Source organism: Nuphar pumila, chromosome 14 (assembly GCF_984573655.1).
Source record: "Nuphar pumila chromosome 14, dmNupPumi1.hap1.1, whole genome shotgun sequence".
Lineage (NCBI taxonomy): Eukaryota > Viridiplantae > Streptophyta > Magnoliopsida > Nymphaeales > Nymphaeaceae > Nuphar > Nuphar pumila.
Window position 1 is genome coordinate 89,688,791 of NC_143262.1, and position 23,452 is coordinate 89,712,242.

The following is a 23,452-nucleotide window of genomic DNA, read 5'->3' on the forward strand; positions in this document are numbered from 1 at the left end:
AATGTCTTTAGTTATCTAGGTATCTCATGAATAAGATGAATGACATTACCTTATTAATACATATATGCCTCATCTAGTGCTGCAATTAGATATCGTTTAGGGTCCTTATGAGTGTTTAGAGTTTTATTAGGTATTCAAATAGTTGTATTCTGTTTTGAAAGCTGAAAATAACATACATTGGTAACACTTTGCTAAACCATGTTTGTCTACAGAGCTTGCAGCCTCAGTTCCAGAAACGGAGATAGTAGGGAAAGGTGAATATTTTCGGTTCAGTATGAGAGATTCTCTTGCGTTAGAGGCTTCCTTCTTGCAGGTTATTTTATTTTAAGTTTCTTTTATTTAGTGGAGTAGGGATATTAATCAAGATCTTTACACTTCTTTACATGTAGCATGTCCTTGGTGTATGTGAATTGAGTTAGTTCAGTTTAGCTTTTCTTGTTTTTTTTGTGCAGTGATCTCTTTTTTTTCTACATATGAATCTTGACTCACTTGTTTATTTGTATTTTAGGGCACCCATTCAGTTATTCTTGATTTTCACTTTTTGTGAAATCGTTTTAACTTGAAGAAGAGAGCTGTTTATGGTGGTGGTTAGCTTTTCTGATTTTCATTTTGGTCTGCACTGACTATGCATGATCACTATGGATTGCATGGTCATGCTTATCATATGTATTCATGAGCCAAACTGCCATATTGTAGGAGTATAGTAACCACTAGCTCAACATGTCATCTAGATTAAGGTGTTTCCGTTGTCTTTAGTCTTCCCCAGTCACCGATATAGTTGATATTTGAAAATATCGCTATATTATTGGTATTTCAAGGTCTGCCAATAATTTCCTGAGATTTTCCAGTTTTTCTATTTTTTTTTTTGCCAGAACATAAAATATCTCAATATTATTTTCCCAAGATTTAAAAAAAATTCTTTTTTGAATAATTTAAGCATTTGTTTTCTATTTTTTTGTTTCATTTATATTTTAAAAACTTTTCTATGATAGGATAGATGTGGAAATACTGTCCTGAGTCTTTATAAAGAGAGTAGAACCACCAAACGAGAGAAAATATCCACCAAAGTATCCAAATGGACAAACACAAAGAGCCACTATGGGCACACTCACAAAGGACACTAAGCTTACAATATATACAAATAATATTTTATTAACTTCACAAAATGCATGCTTTCAATGGGGATAACACCCCTTATACACACAATAGAAAGCTAGTCTAGCTGTTAGATTAGCTCTACTCTAAAACTAGATTATCTAGACGTTAGAACTAGTCTAACAGCTAGTCAACACTTGTTGACTACAATAATAAATAAATAAATAAATAAAAGAATAAAGAATAAGAAAAATTTATATATATATATATATATATATATATATATATATATATATGTGTGTGTGTGTGTGTGTGTGTGTGTGTGTGTGTGTGTGTGTGTGTCCAAAAAATGTGAAAAAAGATGTTAGCGTCTATAGCGGCGGTTTAAAGTAGCGGCGCTTTAAAGCATCACTAAATGTCTTTTTAAAAAAAGATGTGCATGTCCCTTGGGCTTGAATAGTGATGCTTTAAAGCATCACTAAAGATCTCAGTGCCGCTAAAGCTTAACAATTCGCAAAAACAACATTTTGCGAGTTTTTTTCTGCATTTTTTTGGGCGCCACTGTAGCTACACACCTAAGGGTTGCGCGGCTACACATTTTTCTATATATATGTGTGGGTGTGGGTGTGGGTGAGGATGCAGATGTGGATATGGGTGCAGATGAGGCACTTTAAAAAGACTTGGGTGCGGGGGTGCATGGAGGGTTTACATATAATTTTTAACAATTTTAAGTTAACATTACGTGTATGTGTGTGCATTTATGTATTTATATATAATATAGATAAAACTAGACTTGGTTAGGGTTAACTGAATATACTTTTGGACAAAAATGGACCTCAGTGTGATTGACTTCACCTGACACAAAGGAAGCCATGTCCAAGTGTCGCACCCGCATGGGTGCGGGTGTTGTGCCTTGTTAGAAGAGTCCGTATTATATATATATATATATATATATATACAATGTGTACATTTTAACACTCTCCCTCAAACTTACGGTATAATAACCAAAAGGTGGCTAAGAAAGAAGTGAACAATTAGAGGTTTGGTGAAGAAATCTGCATGTTGATATTCTTAGAATCTTATGTGATGTAAGGTAGATCAATGTTGCCTTGAAGATACTCCTCTCGTACTTGTGACAATCCATTCCAATGTGATTTGTTCCTTCACGAAACATATGGTTTTTGGTGATGTAAATAACACATTTGTTGTCACAACACATTTTCGAAGCTCTTTTTATACAAGTCTCCATGTCAGCAAGCAATCTTCTTAGGCAGACCACCTCCATCATGGTAGCGGTCATTGTTAAATTATGTAATCAAACTTGTAATTTCGTATATATATTTTATATATATAAGGTAATACATATACATATATATAATATATGTATATGTATTTACCAATTATATATATAAAATATATATAGTCATAGTAAGGGTAGTTTAGGAATTTTACACATTCTTTTTCAAGAATATGTTTTTTGTATTTTCTTTTTTTCTTTTTTCTTTATTTATTTTTGCTTTTGCATTTAATGCATTGTACATGCATTGGGAGGGGCCCAACCCACTAGTCGTTGGACCCCTCCAACGGTCACATTTGTGACCGTTGGAGGGGCTCCAACGACTATGTGGAGCCCCTCCCAAGGCCTCCTCCAAAGCCCTATATATATGGGCAGCTCCTCTTGTATTTCTTTAAGGGATTTGGGATTATAGCCCAACCTCTTTAGTTGTTTATGAATCTTATGAGTGCAATTGCACATTTGTGATTCGGTGTGTTGTGCTTGTTGTGCACAAGTGTTCTTGAGTGTGTATGTTCACACATTTATTTTCAAGGTTATTGTGTTATCAACTAAAGTATCTTGTTGAAGATACTTTTACATGGTATCAGAGCCTCGTTGAAGAAGAAGAATTGCGACTCGCCTTCTTTTGCATTCTTCGGGAAGCGTGCCTTTAAGTTTTTTGAAATCAAAGAGGATCATCTTCTTCGAGCAATATTTTAGGAGCTTCTTTTGTCAAGAAAGACGCAAAAAGTAATTAAGGTACATACTATCTCTTGCATTATTTCCTCTCTAATGGGCCAAAAAGACTCCCATTTCTCTCTTGGGTTTAAGCTTAATGGCTCAAACTATCATGTTTGGGCCGGTAATATGGAAGCCCATATTAAAGGAAAGGGGCTTTGGGGTTACGTTTATGGATCCATACCGGAAACGGAACCCAAAATTACCATTGTTGGAGGGGATATTAAGATCCTTGAAGGGGATGAAAGACAAAAGACCCTTGAAGAGTATTCTAAGAAACATGATGATTGGGAAATGAAGAACTTCAAGATCTTATCTTGGATTTTCTCATCCGTTGAGACCAAGATAAATGCCAACATCATCAAATTTAAAAGGGCTTCCGAAGCTTGGGTATATCTTGAGAAAATGTACACCTCAAGAGATCTATCCCACAAGTACTTTCTCCAAAAGAGGGCTTTGACTCTCCAACAAAATGACATGACTATTCGGGAGTACTTTGCCGAATTATCCTCTATTTGGGACGAGCTCGCAATCCTTGAACCTAAATGGAGTGGTGAGGCAATCGAATTAAGGCACAAACAACTTGAAGAAGACCGGTTCTTCAATTTTTTAAATGGCCTTAGACCCGAATTTGAACAAGTTCGGTCCTCTCTTCTCTCCGCCTTCACATCCCCCTCACTCGAAGATGTTATCACCAAGCTAAGTGGTGAAGAAACCCGTATGGGGATTGGCAAAAATAATCCTAGCATTCTTGTTACTTCCTTTACTCAAGAAGATGGTGAAATGGCTAATGCCGTGTCAAGACCGGGAAATAACATGAGGACCTATAGACCTCCTCATTTCAAGAATCAAGGTCAAGGAGGAAATGATCGGTATGGCAAAAGAGACTATAGCAAAGTAACTTGCTATCATTATAAAGAACCCGGACATATCAAACCCTTGTGTCCTAAATGGAAGAAATTGATTGCAACGGCTATGGCATCTCAAGTTGAAGAACGACCCTCTTTATCAAGTGAGTCTCTTTCTCTTCAACAAATCGTGGAAGCCCTACAACCTCTTCTCAAGGGAGGTACTTCCGGAGCCGCTATGTCATCCTCTTCCCCCGGTAAGACATCTTGGCTTTTAGATTCCGGGGCATCCTTTCACATGACCCCTAGTTATTGCACTCTTTCAAATTTTTCTAAAAATGCTTTTCCATCCTTTGTATCAACCGCGGACGGTACATCTCTTGAGATTAAAGGAATAGGTAATTTTGAAAAACAAGACTTCTTTGTTCCAAAAATTCGTTTTATCCCAAACCTTAACCTAAATCTTCTTTCCGTTTCCCAACTCTCGGACCATGGTTGCGATATAAAATTTTCTTCTAATAAATGTTGGATACAGGATCGCCAGTCCGGGAGATTGATTGGGGAAGGCTCTAGAAGAGGAGACCTCTACTACGTAGATTTTCTTCAAGTTCCCAAGAGTCAATTTTGCAACGTCGTCCAAAACAAAGACATTCATGTATGGCATAAGAGATTGGGTCATCCCAATATTGTTAAAATCTCGTATTTGCCTTTTGTTAAACATCTTTGTAAAAGTGACTTTTTGTGTAATGAATGCATTCTTGGGAAAATGAAATGTTTGCCTTTTTCTCAAAGATCCATGTTTACGACAAAACCATTTGAAATTGTCCATTCCGATGTATGGGGACCGACTCCGGTAATGTCAAAAGGAGGTTTTTCATATTATGTGATCTTTGTGGATGACTATACTAGGTTTTGTTGGATCTATTTCCTTAAACATAAACATGAAGTTTTTTCAACCTTTAAAAGTTTTCACATGATGATTTCAAATCAATTCAATGGATGTTTAAAAATCTTTAGGTCTGACTCTGGAGGAGAATACCTCTCAAATGAATTTAAGAGTTATCTTGAAAATTTTGGAATTCTTCACCAAAAATCATGTCCGAAAACCCCTCAACAAAATGGGTTAGCCGAACGAAAGCACAGGCACATCATTGAAACAACTAGGACTTTGCTCATTTCTCAAAACATTCCAAAAAATCTTTGGGCTGAGGCAGCCCTTACCTCTGTCTATCTCATAAACCGACTTCCATCGAAAAATTTAAACAAAATTTCTCCCTTTGAAAAACTGTATGATAAGGAACTTGATTATAGCAGGTTAAGGGTCTTTGGGTGTAAGTGTTTTGTTCTTACTGATAAGAATGACAAACTTTCTCCAAAAGCCATTCCTTGTGCCTTTCTTGGCTATTCTGAAACCCAAAAGGGGTTTCGTTGTTATGATATCAAAAGTGATAAATTGTATGTTTCCAGGAACGTGAGTTTTTTGGAAAATGTTAGTGGATTTGAACGTTGTGACCCCCATAATGAAAATATGGATTATTCTTTTTTATTTGATTTATTGAATAAGGACGATGATACTAGTGATAATGAGTCAGATCAAAGTAACCCAAATGAACTTGAAACCGAGGAAAACATCTCCTTGTCTCCTTCGTCACATCAACCTATTGAATTACCTAGAGACCCTATAACCTACTCTCATAGAGATCAAAACAACTTTAGGAGTGCTCTTGACAGATATAATGATGTCAGTCCCAGTGCCTCTCAGAATGAAGTGATCCCTCGTAGAACTGAGAGAAGTAGAAGGCCTCCTTCTAGGTTCATTTCCTATGACTCTTTCTCACCAAGATATAGAGCCTGCCTTAGTGCCATCCACTCTTATATAGAACCTAGAAATTTCGAAGAAGCACGTAAATGCCCTGAATGGATTAATGCCATGGACAATGAACTTGAGGCTCTGAGAAGAGCCAAAACCTGGGAATTCCAAAATCTTCCTAAAGGCAAGAAAACAATAGGGTGCAGATGGGTTTTCAAAGTAAAAACTGAAAGTGATGGATCCCTTGAAAGGTATAAAGCTCGCTTGGTTGCAAAAGGATATAGTCAAGAATATGATATTGACTATGAAGAAACTTTAGCTCCTGTAGCTCGTATGGTCACTGTTCGATGTCTTATAACCGTTGCCTCTATCAACAAATGGAACATCTATCAAATGGATGTGAAAAATGCCTTTTTAAATGGCGATTTAAGCGAAGAAGTCTACATGGATGCTCCTCCTGGAATGGAGACTCCTAAGGGAAAGGTGCTTCGTCTTCAGAAAGCACTCTATGGCCTAAAACAAGCTCCCAAGGCTTGGTATGATAGATTTAACTCTGTTATGATTGAGAATGGTTTTTCCTCTTGTTTTACTGACACTGCTCTATTTGTTAGAAAATCCAATGCAGGGATTGTAATTTTACTTCTGTATGTTGATGACATGCTCATCACTGAGAGTGATTCTAACGGGGTTAAAAGTATAAAATCTATCTTAAAAGATAAATTTGAAATGTCTGACTTGGGTTTTTTAACTTATTTTTTGGGAATTGAAGTGGCATACTCTCTTAGAGGATATTTCTTATCTCAAACTAAGCTTGCTTCTGAGATCATTGACAGGTCAGGTATTACAGATGAGAAGCTGTGTGAAACTCCTGCGGTAGTAGGAGCAAAGATGAAAATTGATGATGGAGTTCCCCTGTTGGATCCTACACCCTACAAACAGCTTGTAGGATCTCTGATGTATCTGAGTATTACCAGACCAGATATATCCCATGCAGTCCATACTGCAAGTCAGTTTCAGCATGCGCCTACATCCGTTCACATGAGTGCCATCTTACGGGTCGTAAGATACATAAAGGGTACTCTAAATAAGGGAGTTTTTCTGTCCTCTTCCTTTGACTTAAAATTGATTGCTTATATTGACTCAGATTGGGGAGGTGACCCAAATAACCGTCACTCCACCACTGGTTTTTGTGTGTTCTTAGGAGACTCACTAATTTCGTGGAGATGCAAGAAGCAACAAAAGGTGTCGCTCTCCTCAACTGAAGCTGAATATCGTGCCATGGCCACTACTACCATGGAGATTGTTTGGATTCACCAACTGCTAGAAGACATGGGGATCAAAATTGAAGGACCCACCAAGCTATGCTGCGACAACAAAAGTGCAATCTACATTGCAAAGAACCACACCTTTCATGAGCGGACAAAACACATCGAAATGGACTGTCACTATGTTCGTGAAGCATATCTCCGAGGAGTTATCGATCTTCCTTATGTCACGTCCGAATATCAGTTGGCAGATTTCTTTACTAAAGCCTTATGTGCTCCGCGGTCCAACTTCCTTCTTGGCAAACTATCGGTCATCTTGCCCTAAGTTTGAGGGGGGGTGTTAAATTATGTAATCAAACTTGTAATTTCGTATATATATTTTATATATATAAGGTAATACATATACATATATATAATATATGTATATGTATTTACCAATTATATATATAAAATATATATAGTCATAGTAAGGGTAGTTTAGGAATTTTACACATTCTTTTTCAAGAATATGTTTTTTGTATTTTCTTTTTTTCTTTTTTCTTTATTTATTTTTGCTTTTGCATTTAATGCATTGTACATGCATTGGGAGGGGCCCAACCCACTAGTCGTTGGACCCCTCCAACAGTCACATTTGTGACCGTTGGAGGGGCTCCAACGACTATGTGGAGCCCCTCCCAAGGCTTCCTCCAAAGCCCTATATATATGGGCAGCTCCTCTTGTATTTCTTTAAGGGATTTGGGATTATAGCCCAACCTCTTTAGTTGTTTATGAATCTTATGAGTGCAATTGCACATTTGTGATTCAGTGTGTTGTGCTTGTTGTGCACAAGTGTTCTTGAGTGTGTATGTTCACACATTTATTTTCAAGGTTATTGTGTTATCAACTAAAGTATCTTGTTGAAGATACTTTTACAGTCATGACCCGATATTAAGCTTTTGTTGATGAAAGTAAAACCTTTTGCTACTTTTTGTACCTTTTGTGACCATTGTTCATGGCAATAGTGACAAGTGGCTTTCTTTTTGTTGTCATACTCATTGATTTGTCTCTCAAAGTGAGGTGGTTTTTATGTGGGAGCATAGGTCCCCGGCCTGGATACAACTAAAACAGATTCGTAATCATTCTTGGGGGTGTCTCTTCAACCTATTTTCTTCCATAGCTCCTCAATCGTAGCAACAATATAGGGAATCTTTCCTCCATAAAAAGGGTCAACTTGGTGGCTTCAAACTTGGGTCGCAACCCATTTATGAATTGGTAAAAATGCTTCGCATCTAGTCGCTTTTGCCGAATCTGAATATCCAAATGGCAATGCTACTTTGGTTCAAGTAGAACCAATTCTTTCCAAAGTTCGGATAGAGCATTATAGTATTATCTAATGATTATTGTAAGGAAATAGGCAGAAGTGTAACCCAAGAATGCACAAGCATTCACAAAGTCCAATAATGGACGAGCACTACGACAATCAAACAAGAAGTCTACAAAGGGACAATATAAAAGCTTAAAAAGGCTACACAAACATGAAAATATAATAGAATATTTATTGAAATAAGCCTTGAAAAAGGCTTATAAATACAAGGGGGATAACCCTATATTTATACAAAAAAGTGAGTGAGGAGAGCTCACTTTGAGCTCTCACAAAAATAGTCGTTGGACTCTAGTTATCTCTTATTATAGCCGTTGGACTAGAGTCCAACGACTATTCCTTAGTCAAGTTCCAACTAGGAACTTGAGTATATTATAAATCTAGTTCAAACCGAACTAGATATAAAAAAGGAAATAAAGAAAAAATGAAAAATAATAAAAGGGAAAAATATATATAATAATAATAGAATTATATATATATGTTACAATTTACATTTTAACACGCCCCCTTAAACTTTACAGGAAGAGGACAAAAAGTTTGGAGAAACAAAGGGAAGGACTCCAAGTCTTCAAGATTCTTTAATGGAAATCGCCATCTTTACAACATATTAGAAAATTTTGCAAATGTAAGTCTTCGAATGCCTTCATTGGTGATCATCCCCCAAGCAAGCTTCATTGGCTATCTCCATGATGTATCGAAGGTATCACATCCTTAAGAACCTCTAGAAAAAGAACAAACCAAAAGAAGACTCAAAGTACACAAGAAAAATATGTTAGCCCAAGAGTTGCAAAATTTTAACAACAAGGTATTTTAAAGCAAAAATAGAGTGATTTAAACAAAATAGTAATAATTTTTCAAATAATTTGATATTAAGAAAGACAAGAGGAGTATCCCTCAAAGATTAAATTAAATCATAATCATAATCATAAGAAACCATAATGTTGATCATAAGAAGATTTGATTATTTAAAGGACGTATGATTCATTAAGAAGAGATAAACAATTATAAAAAATTATGTTAAGCATTTCAATCAAGCAAACACCATGTGAAAATGTCTTTAAAAAGGAATCAAGTACGAAAAATGACTTCAATGTGAAAATATATTCAATAAGATCAAGTTCAAAGATGACTTGATTAACCCACAAGAATCACAAAAAGGCTAAGTGCACAAAAGCACAATGAAATACTCACAAAGGAGTACAAATGCACAAAGACATGAAAAATAATCTTTATTTAGAGAACTCAAAAACTTTAGAAATGGCTAATTAACTTCATGCATGCAATTATGTGAACCATGCTAATACACACATATATGCATCATGCAATTAAAGCATATTTAATGCACATGAAACAACAATGAAAAAATAACACTTTTTATTAATAAAAGATGAGTTAATTAAATTTATGCATACCACAATGTGGATTTGGGTATGGTTAGATGTATCAAAGATGAAACGCAAAGGGTTTTAGTCAAAGATGAGGAGATTAAGGAGAGATGGAAAGATTATTTTGATAAGCTATTTAATGATAGTCATGCTCAAGATCTTGGAGACTTCCCCATTCCTTTTCATGAGATAAATCGTGACTTCATGCGCAAGATTCAAAAGAAAGAAATTGCAGAGGCTTTGAAGAAAATGAAATCAAGAAGGGCAGTTGGCCCAGATGGTATACCTATCGAGGCTTGAAAATGCTTGGGAGAGAAAGGTTTAGAATGGTTGACAAATCTTTTTAACTTGATTTGGCGAACAAATAAGATGCCTAATGAGTGGAGGAAGAGTACTTTGGTGCCTTTATATAAGAATAAGGGTGATATACAAGATTGCACAAACTATCGTGGTATAAAACTCATGAGTCATACTATGAAACTTTGGGAGAGGGTGATTGAGTCTAGGTTGAGGAAGGTTGTCATGATATCGGAGAATCAATTTGGTTTTATGCCTGGAAGATCAACTATGGAAGCTATACATCTTCTTAGACAACTTATTGAAAGATATAGAGAGAGGAACAAAGATTTGCATATGGTTTTTATTGATTTAGAGAAGGCATACGATAGAGTACCTAGGGACGTTCTCTGGTGGACAATGATGAAGAAAGGTGTTTCTCTCAAGTACATTAGTATAATTAAAGATATGTATGAAGGAGTAGTAACCAATGTCCGCACTTGTGGAGGGGTGACAACCAATTTTCCGATAACGGTTGGGTTACATCAAGGATCTGCTTTAAGCCCTTTCCTATTTGCGATAGTGATGGATGAGCTTACGAGATCAATTCAAGAAAATGTACCGTGGTGTATGTTGTTTGCTGATGATATTGTTTTGATTGATGAGTCTAGAGCTGGGGTTAATGCTAAGTTAGAATTATGGAGACAGACATTGGAAGCTAGAGGTTTTAAGTTGAGTAAGAGTAAGACTGAATATATGGAATGTCGGTTTAGTAAGCAACGAAGTAGTGATGGGAGTGTGAGCAAGATATACCGGTGAATGATTATTTCAAATATTTGGGATCCATCATTCAAAAGTATGGAGAAATTGATGGAGATGTAAATCATAGGATAAAGGTTGGGTGGATGAAATGGAAAAGTGTTACTGGAGTGTTGTGCGATCGTAGAATGCCATTGCGGTTGAAGGGAAAGTTTTATAGGACGACTATTAGACCCGCTTTACTATATGGTACGGAATGTTGGGCTGCCAAGAGACATCATATTAAAAAATGAGTGTAGCTGAGATGCGGATGCTTAGATGGATGTGTGGAAATACAATAAAAGATAAGATTCGGAACGAAGAGATACGTAAGAAGGTAGGTGTTGCACCCATTGAAAATAAGATGCGAGAGAATCGTTTACGGTGGTTTGGACATATTCGGTGAAGGCCTAATGATGCTCCAGTTAGAAGGTTGGAGAAATGGGAAAATATATTAGTTAAAAGAGGTCGGGGTAGGCCTAGGAAGACTTGGATGGAGATGATAGGAAAGGATATGAATGCTTTGAACCTCACCGAGGACATGGCGTTGGATATAAATGATTGGAGGAAAAGGATTCATGTGGAAGACCCAAAATGAATTTCTTTTTTGGTTCATATCGCTGACCCCAATTGTTTTGGGATGAAGGCGTAGTTGTTGTTGTTGTTGTTGTATACCACAATGTGGACACGATAATAAATTAAAAACATAATTCACTCACTCATCCTGAAGTGATTTTAAGTATAGAGGACCAAATATATATATATATATATATATGTTACCAATGAAATGCATGAATTTTTAATGACAAATATTTTTCAATACAAGGAATGAACAAGTAGTAAAGATTTTTAAGAGATTCATTAAAGAATTAAAAGATCTCACATGACAAAGAGACTGATATAAGCAAGTCAAAACCAATTTATAGAAGATGACAAATTTAAGAAATCCCATAAATATCAAGAAATGGTATTTTATAAAGAGAGATTTAAAAAATAAAACTTATATAAGTAAGGAGAAATGAAATTTGTAAATCAACACCAATTTGTGAAAAATTACATTCTCACAAATATCAAGAAGTGATATTTTGCAAACTTTAATAATGTAATGCAAGATGCATGCAATTATTTCAATCGATCATTTCTCACATAAGAGAAGATGAGTTAGACAATTTTGAATAGATTAAAAATTCTCACTCATTTGAATAAGTAAATTAGAGCATCGGTTTAACCATCACCAACAATCACCTCCCAGTCCTCCAAACTTAAAATATCAAGTGTATCAACGACTAGACCAAGAGCATAAACAACATGCCACTAAAGGGCCAAAGATAAACACGAAGGTGTGTAAAAACACCTCTTGTCTATATATAATGACACGTAAAACAAGTGTATTAGCTACTAGAGCAAGCATATAAAGCCAACAATGGGCTAAAAATCACACACGAAGGTGTGAATAAACATCTCTTGTCTACATATAATGATACTTAGATAAGAGGCATAAAAAAAGAAAAAACAATCGAGGTAAGAAGGCTTGTAATGAAAACACTAATGCAATTAAAAAATATCAATTTAGACCATATTTCAAAATACCATGGTTTCAAAAATTAGATATCCATCACAAATACATATAATTAATAGCATCCATAATAAAAACAATGGCAAAAAACAAATGAGTGATACAATACACTCGCAATCAAATATCACATAATCGTCAGTTAGAGTCAAACTATAAGTTGACAATCTAAAATGACATAAAACGATGTGCACATTATTTACCCCAACAAACATCTCTGATTCAACAATAATAAGGCCAAGAAGATTGATGCATCATATAAAAGTCTTTGATGGACAACAAAATTGCCATAAGAAGCCAATAAATACTCACGAAAATCATTTTTCAAATAGGTGAGTTCATAAAAGGAACCTGTAACAACCCCAACTCGTACCCATGAAAAAGTAACAATTTTTTTTCAAGTGCGGAAACATTCCTAGAGACTCGGGGCCCTTACAGTTAAATATAACCACCACCACCACAAGGGATCTTATACTCATCTTTTAAACGATACCAAACCCAAACATTATTTATTAAAATGTATAGAGTCTTGAGACATAAGCAAATAAAATGTAAATAAAGCAAAAAGAAGAGTCACGCTGTCCAAAAGAATCTGTCAAGCAAACATGTAGTTTCCTCGTGACTCCTTCCAAAAGCAGTTCGCCTCACTGGGCATTTGAGGCTGCGAAAAACACAAAAGTAGGGTGTTCAGAATCCAAAGAATCCTGTGTACGAGTCCCTCTAATGAAACAAACAAGAAAAAAATATCAATAAGATTTATACAATATTTTAGAGGGATACAATTATGACAAATTTATAATTCAATTAACCATTCATGCAATAAAAAACCATTATTAAGCATGAGAGAATATTTAATAAATAATATGACCACAATTTAAATAATACAAACATTTAACATGCATTGGGAAACAAACATCATGCATTCATCAATATATCACAATTAAATGAACAAGTAAATATACATGATCTAATGCATAGCAAAAATATGCATGATTTTTGTGCAATGCATAAATAAATTATTATTATCTTTTATCAGAGTTTTCTTTTCATATGCATGTCTCTATTAAATACATAAATTTAAGTTCCTCTTTTTAATTACTATTGCCCGCGGATACTCAAAACAGGTAAGAATTTCTGAGGTCAAGTAGGATCTACAGGGTAACTTAGTACACAAGTTGTATTTTATTACTAAGTTCTAAACTTAGCTATCGACCGATATTAAGAATCAACACCATTCATCGGAACATTGGAAATCAACAACCAATGTCGGGACACTATAAAGATCAAGAACCATAATACCACTTTTCTTGGTATACCAAAACAACAGTTGTGTCTACACACCACCCCCAAGCAAAGTGGTAGACTCTCCCTAAAATCGTGGTTAGGAGAAAAACCTTAATATTGGGTTCATAGGCAACAACAATGCATACACAGTTTTAGTATCCTTACAGATTCCCCAAAACCATAATATTCAAGATTCTCACACTAAAGAAGGGACATCGAAGAAACATAAATTACACTATTCTTTAATTTCTTTTATCTTGTTATTAATTCATCTTCTTTTACATTTTGCAACTCAACATGTAGAAACAATAACACAAGCTCGCAAATCAGCATGCGATGCTTTTCATGGGACCACAACCCATTTCAACATAGAACAATAATATCACATTTAATTTTTGCAATGCATAAAACAACTAAAACAAAGAGCAACACATGCTCAAGGCTCACACAGGATGATCCATTTGATCATTGATGCATTCATATGCAAAAATCATAAATAACATGCCACTATACATTCTTTTTTTACATGCTCTTCAATGCACATTTGTTTATGCCAACTTAAGGATGTGCATGAAACAATAAAATTCATAAGCATATGCACGAGCACACACATATCCAAGTTAAATGCATGCTTCCATTCAATACACACATTTATGTCCAATGCATGCTTTTACTCGCACGTTCATAACACATGTATGCTTCCATGCTGTATACATTTTAATCAAGCATGTGAACATTCAAGTGATGATGCACGTGCCAAATGCATCGATTTAGTGTATGTATACACCTAAGACGCAACCTTGAAATAAAAAATGAGAAGATGGAACATATCATCCTTTCACACATAGAAGGTTGATTATAATGCCAAATACAGATCCAGAAGTTTACAAGCATTTCATATGCTAAGTCAACCCTCACTTATGCATACATTCAACACACAGTCACATATGAAACATGTCTGAATTCTTAATACGTTTTTAGAATACACACTTACAAAACTTTAAAAGTTTAAAATACACAACACACATACATATTTTTTTTTTTAGAACATAGGACCCAGCCGACCCGGTCAGCTGGGTCAGTTCCCCAGCCCAGCCAACTCTGTCGGCTGGGGGCTGATTGCCCACGGCTCAGCCGACTAGGGTCATTTGAGGCCCAACATAAAGAAACAAAAAGACCTTTTTTTGTTTACCTGCCCAGCCGAACCACTCGGTTGGGCTCCTGCGGTTCAGTAGGCCTGGCAGCATACTGGGCCTGCCCGAAAGCCAGGTAAAAGCAGTAAGAAAAGGTTTAACATGTTTGCTTGCTATCATGCATGCGGGTGCAAGCTTTCCTAGAGGTATGCATGTATATGCATGTGCATATGCCCCATTTTCAGGTTGCATGAACAATGACAGTTTTATAGCCCACGTATGCATGAATATGCATATTTACAGTCAGATGTGTATGCATTTACAGAATGATATTCTAAGTATGTATTCCCATACGTAATCACACTCAATACAACAAGCAGGGTCAGATTAGCATAAAATCATAAAGTAACTATGATGCTTATGCAGATTTTTCACTTATGCATGCATGGATCACCAAATTCAGTAACCAAAAATCTATGCATATTTTCATTTTTGCATCCAGATTGTAAGGTACGTATCCTTGAAATAAATTTCGAAAAGGAAGAAAATACATGAATCTAAGCCATGGATCTCAGAGTAAATATTCAGATTTACTCTATTCCCATGGGTTCCCACTAAAACATTACATGGAATACAAATTCATGCCCTTTTTCTCATCCGGAACAAGAGAAACCCGTACCATGTATATAAAACGAAGAAAACGATGATAGAACGCAGATGGATGGTTGGCGAAGATCGGATCTCCTGCCTTTCTTCTTCTTCTTCTCCTTTTCCCTCTTTCTCTCTTTTTCTCTCTCTTTTCTTTCTCTCATTCTTTTTCTCTCTCTTCTCTTTTTTTTTTGATCTATTTATAGGGCTCTAGGTGGGCTGGAGAAGAGAATGCAGCCCCATCTGTAACTCTTTTCTCTCCTAGAGTTCCGAAAATTTCGAAACTCTTAAAGTTTGACTTTTTTAACATTTTATTTTATTTGGAGCTCCTTGATTTTCAAACCTTCTTAGATGTTTCCAGAGATGTTTAAGGGCTCTTTCAAGAGTCCTAAACAAACCTCAAAATAAATTTTCGGAATTGCATTAAATAAATAAATTAATTATTTAATATAAAAATAAATAAATTTTCAGAAGCTTCCAAACATTACAAAATTAACTAGGGAGGCTTCTTAACATTTATTTACTCCAATTTAAAGGTTTTTAACGAATTTAAAGTTGGAAAAAACCATTGGGCATGGATTTGGATCTGGATCCAAGATCCAAATTCATCTCAAAATCCAAATGGGTCTTAAGCTGGATCAAAATCCAGATTAATATGGCTCTTGGACAGAGTCCAAATCTATATTAATTTGGATCCAATTCATTAGATCTGGTTCGATATAAGTCCGGATCCGAACTGACAAACTACTTAATTTTTGAAAAATGCGATTTTCGGGCCAATCGTAGCTCGAATCGAAGAAAATAAAATATTGTTACACTCAGAATTTTGAGACGCATCTAACGATATATGACTCAAATTTCACTCCTGAAATTTGCCCGAAAATAACCTGAATTTTGCTCGATTTTTGCTTGAATTTAAAGGTCTAAAATAAAACTTTTTCTCACGTTTCGATTGGCTCGTTTAGACCTAAAAAATGAGACCTGGGTCAAACCCAGACTCAAAAGCATCAGTATAAAATCAAGGCTCAAACGATTTTTCTCTCAGACTTAGCCAAATTTTCGAGAATCTCAAATTTAACTAAGTGTAAAAATACGCGATATTACAACACCAATATGAAACGATAATTTCAAATAAAAGAAAACTAATAATGGTAGATGACCAATCTTAGAAAAAGTGCAATCATATGCATAACAATATGTGTCATGACAACCTTTTGAATAAACAAGAATCATGCTTAACATAGTCAATTCTTAAAGATGAAGTCATAAATTCATCGATCAAGGAATAGATGCACTAGGGCACGTTACATACAAAAGATCTAATAATTTTTAGAGAGAAAAGAACATATTGTCTTAAAAAGAAGTCTTTTAAAACAAAAGTCTACTATGAGACAAAAAAAACATGTAATATTAAAAAAACAATACATATAAAGTTTTTAGAAGAACTTTTTACAATCCCAAAAGTAAGCATAATTACTACCAATCATGAAAATAATCTAATAACTCATAGTTATATATAAGCTATGAGATTATACCAAACATTATTCATAATGCAATCTATTTTGTGTGACTATGAGACATTTTTAGAGAAAAACGAGTCACCATTATAAAATGTATTCAAAGCATCCAATGCAAGATTTATTTTCTATATCAAAGTCGAATCAAGATGAACACAAATATCTAAGATCATTGTCAAGCATAATTTCAAGGAATTAGTTTTGCATAATGAGGAAAAACATCATTAAGTTAACCATTGTACCATGTAATGAGATATGTGAAAATATAAATTACAAATGATAACACAAGAGGGTTCAATAAAGAACCAAATATCACAAGCACACAAAGTGCAAAATACACAAACCCACTAAGGGGAAATGCCTAAAAGGAAAAAATGAATCAATATTATTAAGAAGAGGTGAGAGATCAACTTGAAATCACATAAAATATGAATATGTCAATATGCAAAAATATCCATGATATTACCAAAGAGTTAAGGAAAACATGATGACATAAGGTGTACATCATACAAGTTTCTAAAATTTGTATAAAATTCATATAATATACCTAAAAATCATATTTTAACATATGCCTAGAACTATCAATTTCGATGAAAAATCAAATGCATACAACAAAGGAATTAGCCATATGAAAAGCACAATATTTAAGATTTTTAAAGGAAAATCATCTATTCTTATAAAATATAATTTTTACGATGGTATGCATAATTAAAACAAATATTTTATGAAAATATGCTTATGCATGAGATTTAATAATTATCTTAAAAAACCTATTCATTTTAAATATATTTAACAAGAGGCTACTATTTAAAATAGAGATACATATACGTAAATGAGATAAATAAAGACACAATACATGAGATACAAATAGAGATACATAAATGAGATAAATAATACAAAAAACACTTAAAAAAATATGAGATACATATCGGGTAAGAACTTTTCTTGAATCCAAGCCACACAACTTTGAGTGACACATTTTTCGAGATGACCATCGTGATGACACAACACACAATCTATTCTCCTAGAGACTTAGTTCTGATACCATGTAAGGAAATAGGCAGAACTGTAACCTAAGAATGCGCAAGCATTCACAAAGTCCAATAATGGACGAGCACTACGACAATCAAACAAGAAGTCCACAAAGGGACAATATAAAAGCTTAAAAAGGCTACACAAACATAAAAATATAATAGAATATTTATTGAAATGAGCCTTGAAAAAGGCTTAGAAATACAAGGGGGATAACCCTATATTTATACCAAAAAGAGAGAGTGAGGAGAGCTCACTTTGAGCTCTCACAAAAAGAGTCCTTGGACTCTAGTCCAACGGCTCTTATTATAGCCATTGGACTAGAGTCTAACCACTCTTTTTGTGAGAGCTCACCTATTCCTTAGTCAAGTTCCAACTAGGAACTTGACTATATTATAAATCTAGTTCAAACTGAACTAGATACAAAATAGGAAATAAAGAAAAAATGAAAAATAATAAAAGAAAAAAAATATAATAATAATATAATAATATAATAATATTATTATATATATATGTTACAATTTACATTTTAACAATCATATTCTCTTGAGTCATGATTCTAATCTTATCTTGTAAATTGCACATACGTGCAATATCTTTTAGTGAATACATATTTTTAAGGTAGTCCCAAGTATCACTAGCATGCTCAAACTTCGCTAGGCTAGAACATTTTTTAATGTCTATGCTATTGATAAGCCAAGACATTATTTTTGTTAAATTATAATTTATAAGACAATGTATTATATATATATATTATATATAAAAGAAGATACATATACATATATATGTACATATATCCATCTACTTATATATATAAAATATATATTTCTTTAGTTGTAGGGGTATTTTAGTCATTTCTACATTTTACGCATATTCATGTTTTTGAATATGATTGTAATTCCTCCTTTTTGTTTTTTCTTATTTTTGTAATTTTTTTCATTTCTTATTTTTGTTCTTTTATGTAATATTTTTTTACACAGTCAGTGGCCGACTGTGTACAGTGTACAACAGTCAGCCAGTGACTATTGTACACAGTTTAAAAGGTAGACCTTGGGCTAATTCCCAACGTCTCTAATAAGAGCCGTTGGGAATAGCCTGTCTCTTTTAAGTGCTTATAAATAAGGGCTATGTGAGCCCATTGAAGGAAAGTATTACGGTAAGGAGTTGTCTCCTCAAGTTTATAAACGTTGTGCATTTATTGCACTTCTTTTGTGGTGTAAATCTTATAAACACTAGGCATTTATTGCACTTCTTTTGTTGTGTAAAGCTTATAAACACTGTACATTTATTTTGTGTCTTGAGTATTTGAAGTATCAAGTTATTTGAAAACTTGATTGTTTGCAAGGATTATTCACATGGTATCAGTGCAAGGTTGGAGAAAGAAAGATCGTGTGGATTCTCATTTTTTTGGGTGCCTCGAAAAATGTGCCTTCAATTTTTTGGTGATTGGAGTGGATCCTCTTGTTCATCCAATATTTTAGAAGACTTTTCTATCAAGAAAGGTCTAAAAATCCTTTGTGGTACGTATTCTTTTTTCATCATCTCTCCTCTCTAATGGGTGAAAAAGACTCATTTTTCTCTCGGCTTCAAACTCAATAGGATCAACTATCACGTTTGGGCCGGAAACATGGAGGCCCATATTAAAGGGAAAGTGCTTTGGGGCTATGTCCATGGCTCGATTCCTGAACCAGAGCCAAAGATAACCTTGATGGAGAAAGGAGAAATAAAAACCCTTGAAGGCGAAGAAAGAGCCAAAACTCTTGGAGACTACACCAAAAAGCATGAAGAATGGGAGATGAGGAATTTTAAAATCCTTTCATGGATTTTCTCATCCGTAGAAACAAGAATTAACACCAATATTATTAAGTTTAAGAAGGCTTCTCAAGCTTGGGAGTACCTTGAGAAGGTGTACACCTCTAGGGACTTATCTCATAAATATTACCTCCAAAAGAGGGCGCTAACTCTTCGTCAAGGAGAGATGACTATAAGAGAATATTTTGCCGAACTCTCTTCTATTTGGGATGAGCTTGCTATGCTCGAATCCAAGTGGAGTGGAGAAGCCATAGAGCTTCGTCATAAACAATTGGAAGAAGATAAATTTTTTAATTTTTTGAATGGGCTTAGGCCTGAATTCGAACAAATTCGGTCTTCTCTTTTATCCGCCTTTACTTCCCCCTCTCTTGAAGATGTAATTACTAAACTAAGTGGGGAAGAGACTCGTATGTGTATAAGCAAGAACAACCCAAGTGTTCTAGCTACACCTTCCAATAATGAAGAAAATAAAGGTGTTAATGCCGTCTCACGACTGAGGAACAACTTAAGGACCTACAAGCCTCTTCACTTCAAGAATCAAAACTCAAGTGGTCAAGGAGGGAAGAAGGATTATAGCAAGCTTTTATGCCATTTTTGTAGGGAACCGGGGCATATCAAACCTATTTGCCCAAAGTGGAAAAAGTTACTTGCCATGGCTACTACATCCCAACGTCAAAAGGAAGAGTGCTCGTTATCTTCAAATGGAGCTCTCTCATTACAACAAATCGTGGATGCACTTAAACCTCTTCTAAAAGGGGCTATTTCCGGAGCCGCCTTGTCAACATCTTCTCCTCCCGGTAAGACCTCTTGGCTTTTAAATTTGGGTGCTTCTTTTCACATGACCCCAAGTTTTAGTTTTTTTTCCGAATTCTCAAAAAATCCATCTTCATCTTTTGTTTCAACCGCGGATGGAATATCTCTTGAAGTAAAAGGAATAGGAAATTTTGAAAAACAAGGGTTTTTTATTCCAAAAAATAGATTTATACCCAAATTAAACTTAAATTTGTTTTCTGTTTCTCAACTCTCGGATCATGGGTGTGATATAAAGTTTTCATTTAACAAATGTTGGATACAGGATCGTCGGTCCGGGAGATTGATTGGGGAAGGCTCTAGGAAGGGCGATCTATACTATGTCGATTCCCTTCAAATTCCAAAGAACCCGTTTTGTAATGTCTAACAAAAGGATATTAATGTGTAGCAAAAGAGACTTGGACATCCAAATATTGCAAAAATTTCTCATTTACCTTTTGTTAAAAGTCTATGTAAAAGTGATTTCACTTGTAACTATTGTATTCTTGGGAAAATGAAAAAAATGCCTTTTTGTCAAAGTTCTATGTTTACAACAAGACCTTTTGAAATTATCCATTCGGATGTATGGGGATCGACACCCGTCCTATCAAAATGAGGCTTTGCATATTATGTCATTTTTGTTGATGACTACACGAGATATTGTTGGATTTATTTTCTTAAACACAAATATGAAGTTTTCTTGATTTTTAAAACCTATCATATGATGATTAAAAATCAATTTAATGGGAATCTAAAAATTTTTAGCACTGATTCTGGTGGAGAATACCTTTCAAGTGAATTAAAAAATTATCTTGAAAGTCATGGTATTCTTCACCAAAGATCTTGTCCGAAAACCCCTCAACAAAATGGATTAGCCGAAAGGAAGCATAAACATATAATAGAGACAACTCGAACATTACTTGTTTCTCAAAACATCCCAAAAGGTTTTTGGGCTGAAGCGGCTTTAACAACTGTTTATCTGATAAATCAACTACCTTCTAAAAACTTGAACAATATCTTGCCTTTTGAAAAATTGTATACCAAAGAACCCGACTATAGTCGGTTGAGAATTTTCGGTTGTAAATGCTTTGTTCTTACTTAAAGGAACGACAAACTTTCACCAAAAGCCATTGCCTGCGCTTTTCTTGGATATTCCGAAACCTAAAAGGGGTTTCGTTGTTATGATATTAAGAATGACAAGCTATATGTTTCCAGAAATGTGATTTTTTTGGAAAATGCTAATGGTTTTGAAAGGAGTGAACCCTTTGAAGAAAACATGGATTACTCTTTTTTATTTGAAATGTTAGCACATGATGATGATAGTGATGACGATTTCATTCATAATGACGTCAATGACAAAGAAGATGACTCTTCCCATCCACCTATCTCCCAACATAGAAATGAAGGAGCATTGAGAGATCCTATAACATATACCCATAGAGATAGAAACAGTTTTAGGAGTGCAATTGAAAAATTCAGTGAACCTAGTGGGTCCAATTCAACAAATGATGAAAACCTACGAAGAACTGAGAGAAGTAGAAAGATGCCTTCTAGGTTTATTTCATATGATTCGTTTACTTCTAAACATAGAGCCTGCCTTAGCGCCATTCATTCCTATATAGAACCCAGAAACTTCGAAGAAGCTAAAAAGAATGATGAATGACTGAAAGCAATGGAATGTGAGCTTTCAGCTCTCAACAGGGCAAAGACTTGGGAGTTTCAAGATCTTCCTAAGAGTAAAAAAACAATAGGACGTAGATGGGTATTTAAGGTAAAAACTAAGAGCGACGGATCTCTTGAGAGATATAAGGCTCGATTAGTTGCAAAGTGATATAGTAAAAAATACGGGATTGACTATGAAGAAACATTTGCCCCTGTGGCCCGAATGGTCACTGTCCGATGTCTCGTTACTGTTGCCTCAATCAACAAATGGAACATCTATAAAATGGATGTTAAAAACGCTTTCCTAAATGATGATTTGAATGAAGAGGTATATATGGATGCTCTACCAGGAATGGATACTCGCAAAGGGAAAGTGCTTCGCCTTCGAAAAAAACTTTATGGTTTAAAACAAGCCCCCAAAGCTTGGTATGATAGATTTAACTCCGTAATGTTAGAAAATGATTTTTCTTCCTGTTTCACTGACACTGCCTTATTTGTTAGAAAAAACAATGCAGGAATTGTCATTCTGCTCTTATATGTGGATGATATGCGTATAACCGAAAGTGATTCTAAATGGGTTAAAAGCATATTGAAATGTCTGATTTGGGATTTCTAACTTATTTTTTGGGTATTGAAGTAGCATACTCTCATAGAGGGTATTTTTTATCGCAAACTAAGCTTGCCTCTGAGATTATTGACAGGTCAGGTATTACGGATGATAAAGTTTGTGAAACTTCTGCTATAGTAGGAACCAAAATGAAGATTGATGATGGTATTCCTCTCTCCGATCCCACCCTCTATAGACAACTTGTGGGATCTTTGATGTATCTGAGTATTACTAGACTAGATATCTCTCATGCAGTTCATACTGCAAGTCAGATCCAACATGCACCAAAATCAGTTCACATGAGTGCCATCTTGCGGATTATGAGATACATAAAGGGCACACTAAACAAGGGAGTATTCTTATCCTCTTCTTCTGATTTAAAATTAATTGCTTATACTGACTCTGACTGAGGAGGTAACCCAAATAACCGTCACTCCACCATTGGTTTTTGTGTGTTTTTAGGAGACTCGCTGATTTCATGGAGATGTAAGAAGCAACAAAAAGTGTCTCTATCCTCAACAGAAGCTGAATATCGTGCCATGAT

At 34.9% G+C, this 23,452-nt stretch overlaps 1 protein-coding gene across 2 annotated transcripts in view; it reads left to right on the forward strand.

Annotated features, from left to right (window-relative positions):
• The window catches only part of SGR2 (shoot gravitropism 2 (SGR2)), a 119,623-nt gene that overhangs the window by 3,160 nt on the left and 93,011 nt on the right, over nucleotides 1-23,452 (forward strand). For both annotated transcript variants that reach the window (XR_016427735.1, XM_089987935.1), the window contains exon 2: nucleotides 213-313. Coding sequence is in view for 1 of the 2 variants with exons in the window: in XM_089987935.1 (XP_089844061.1) it covers nucleotides 213-313 (101 nt within the window). In the remaining variant the exon portion in view is untranslated. The remainder of the gene's footprint in view (nucleotides 1-212; nucleotides 314-23,452) is intronic.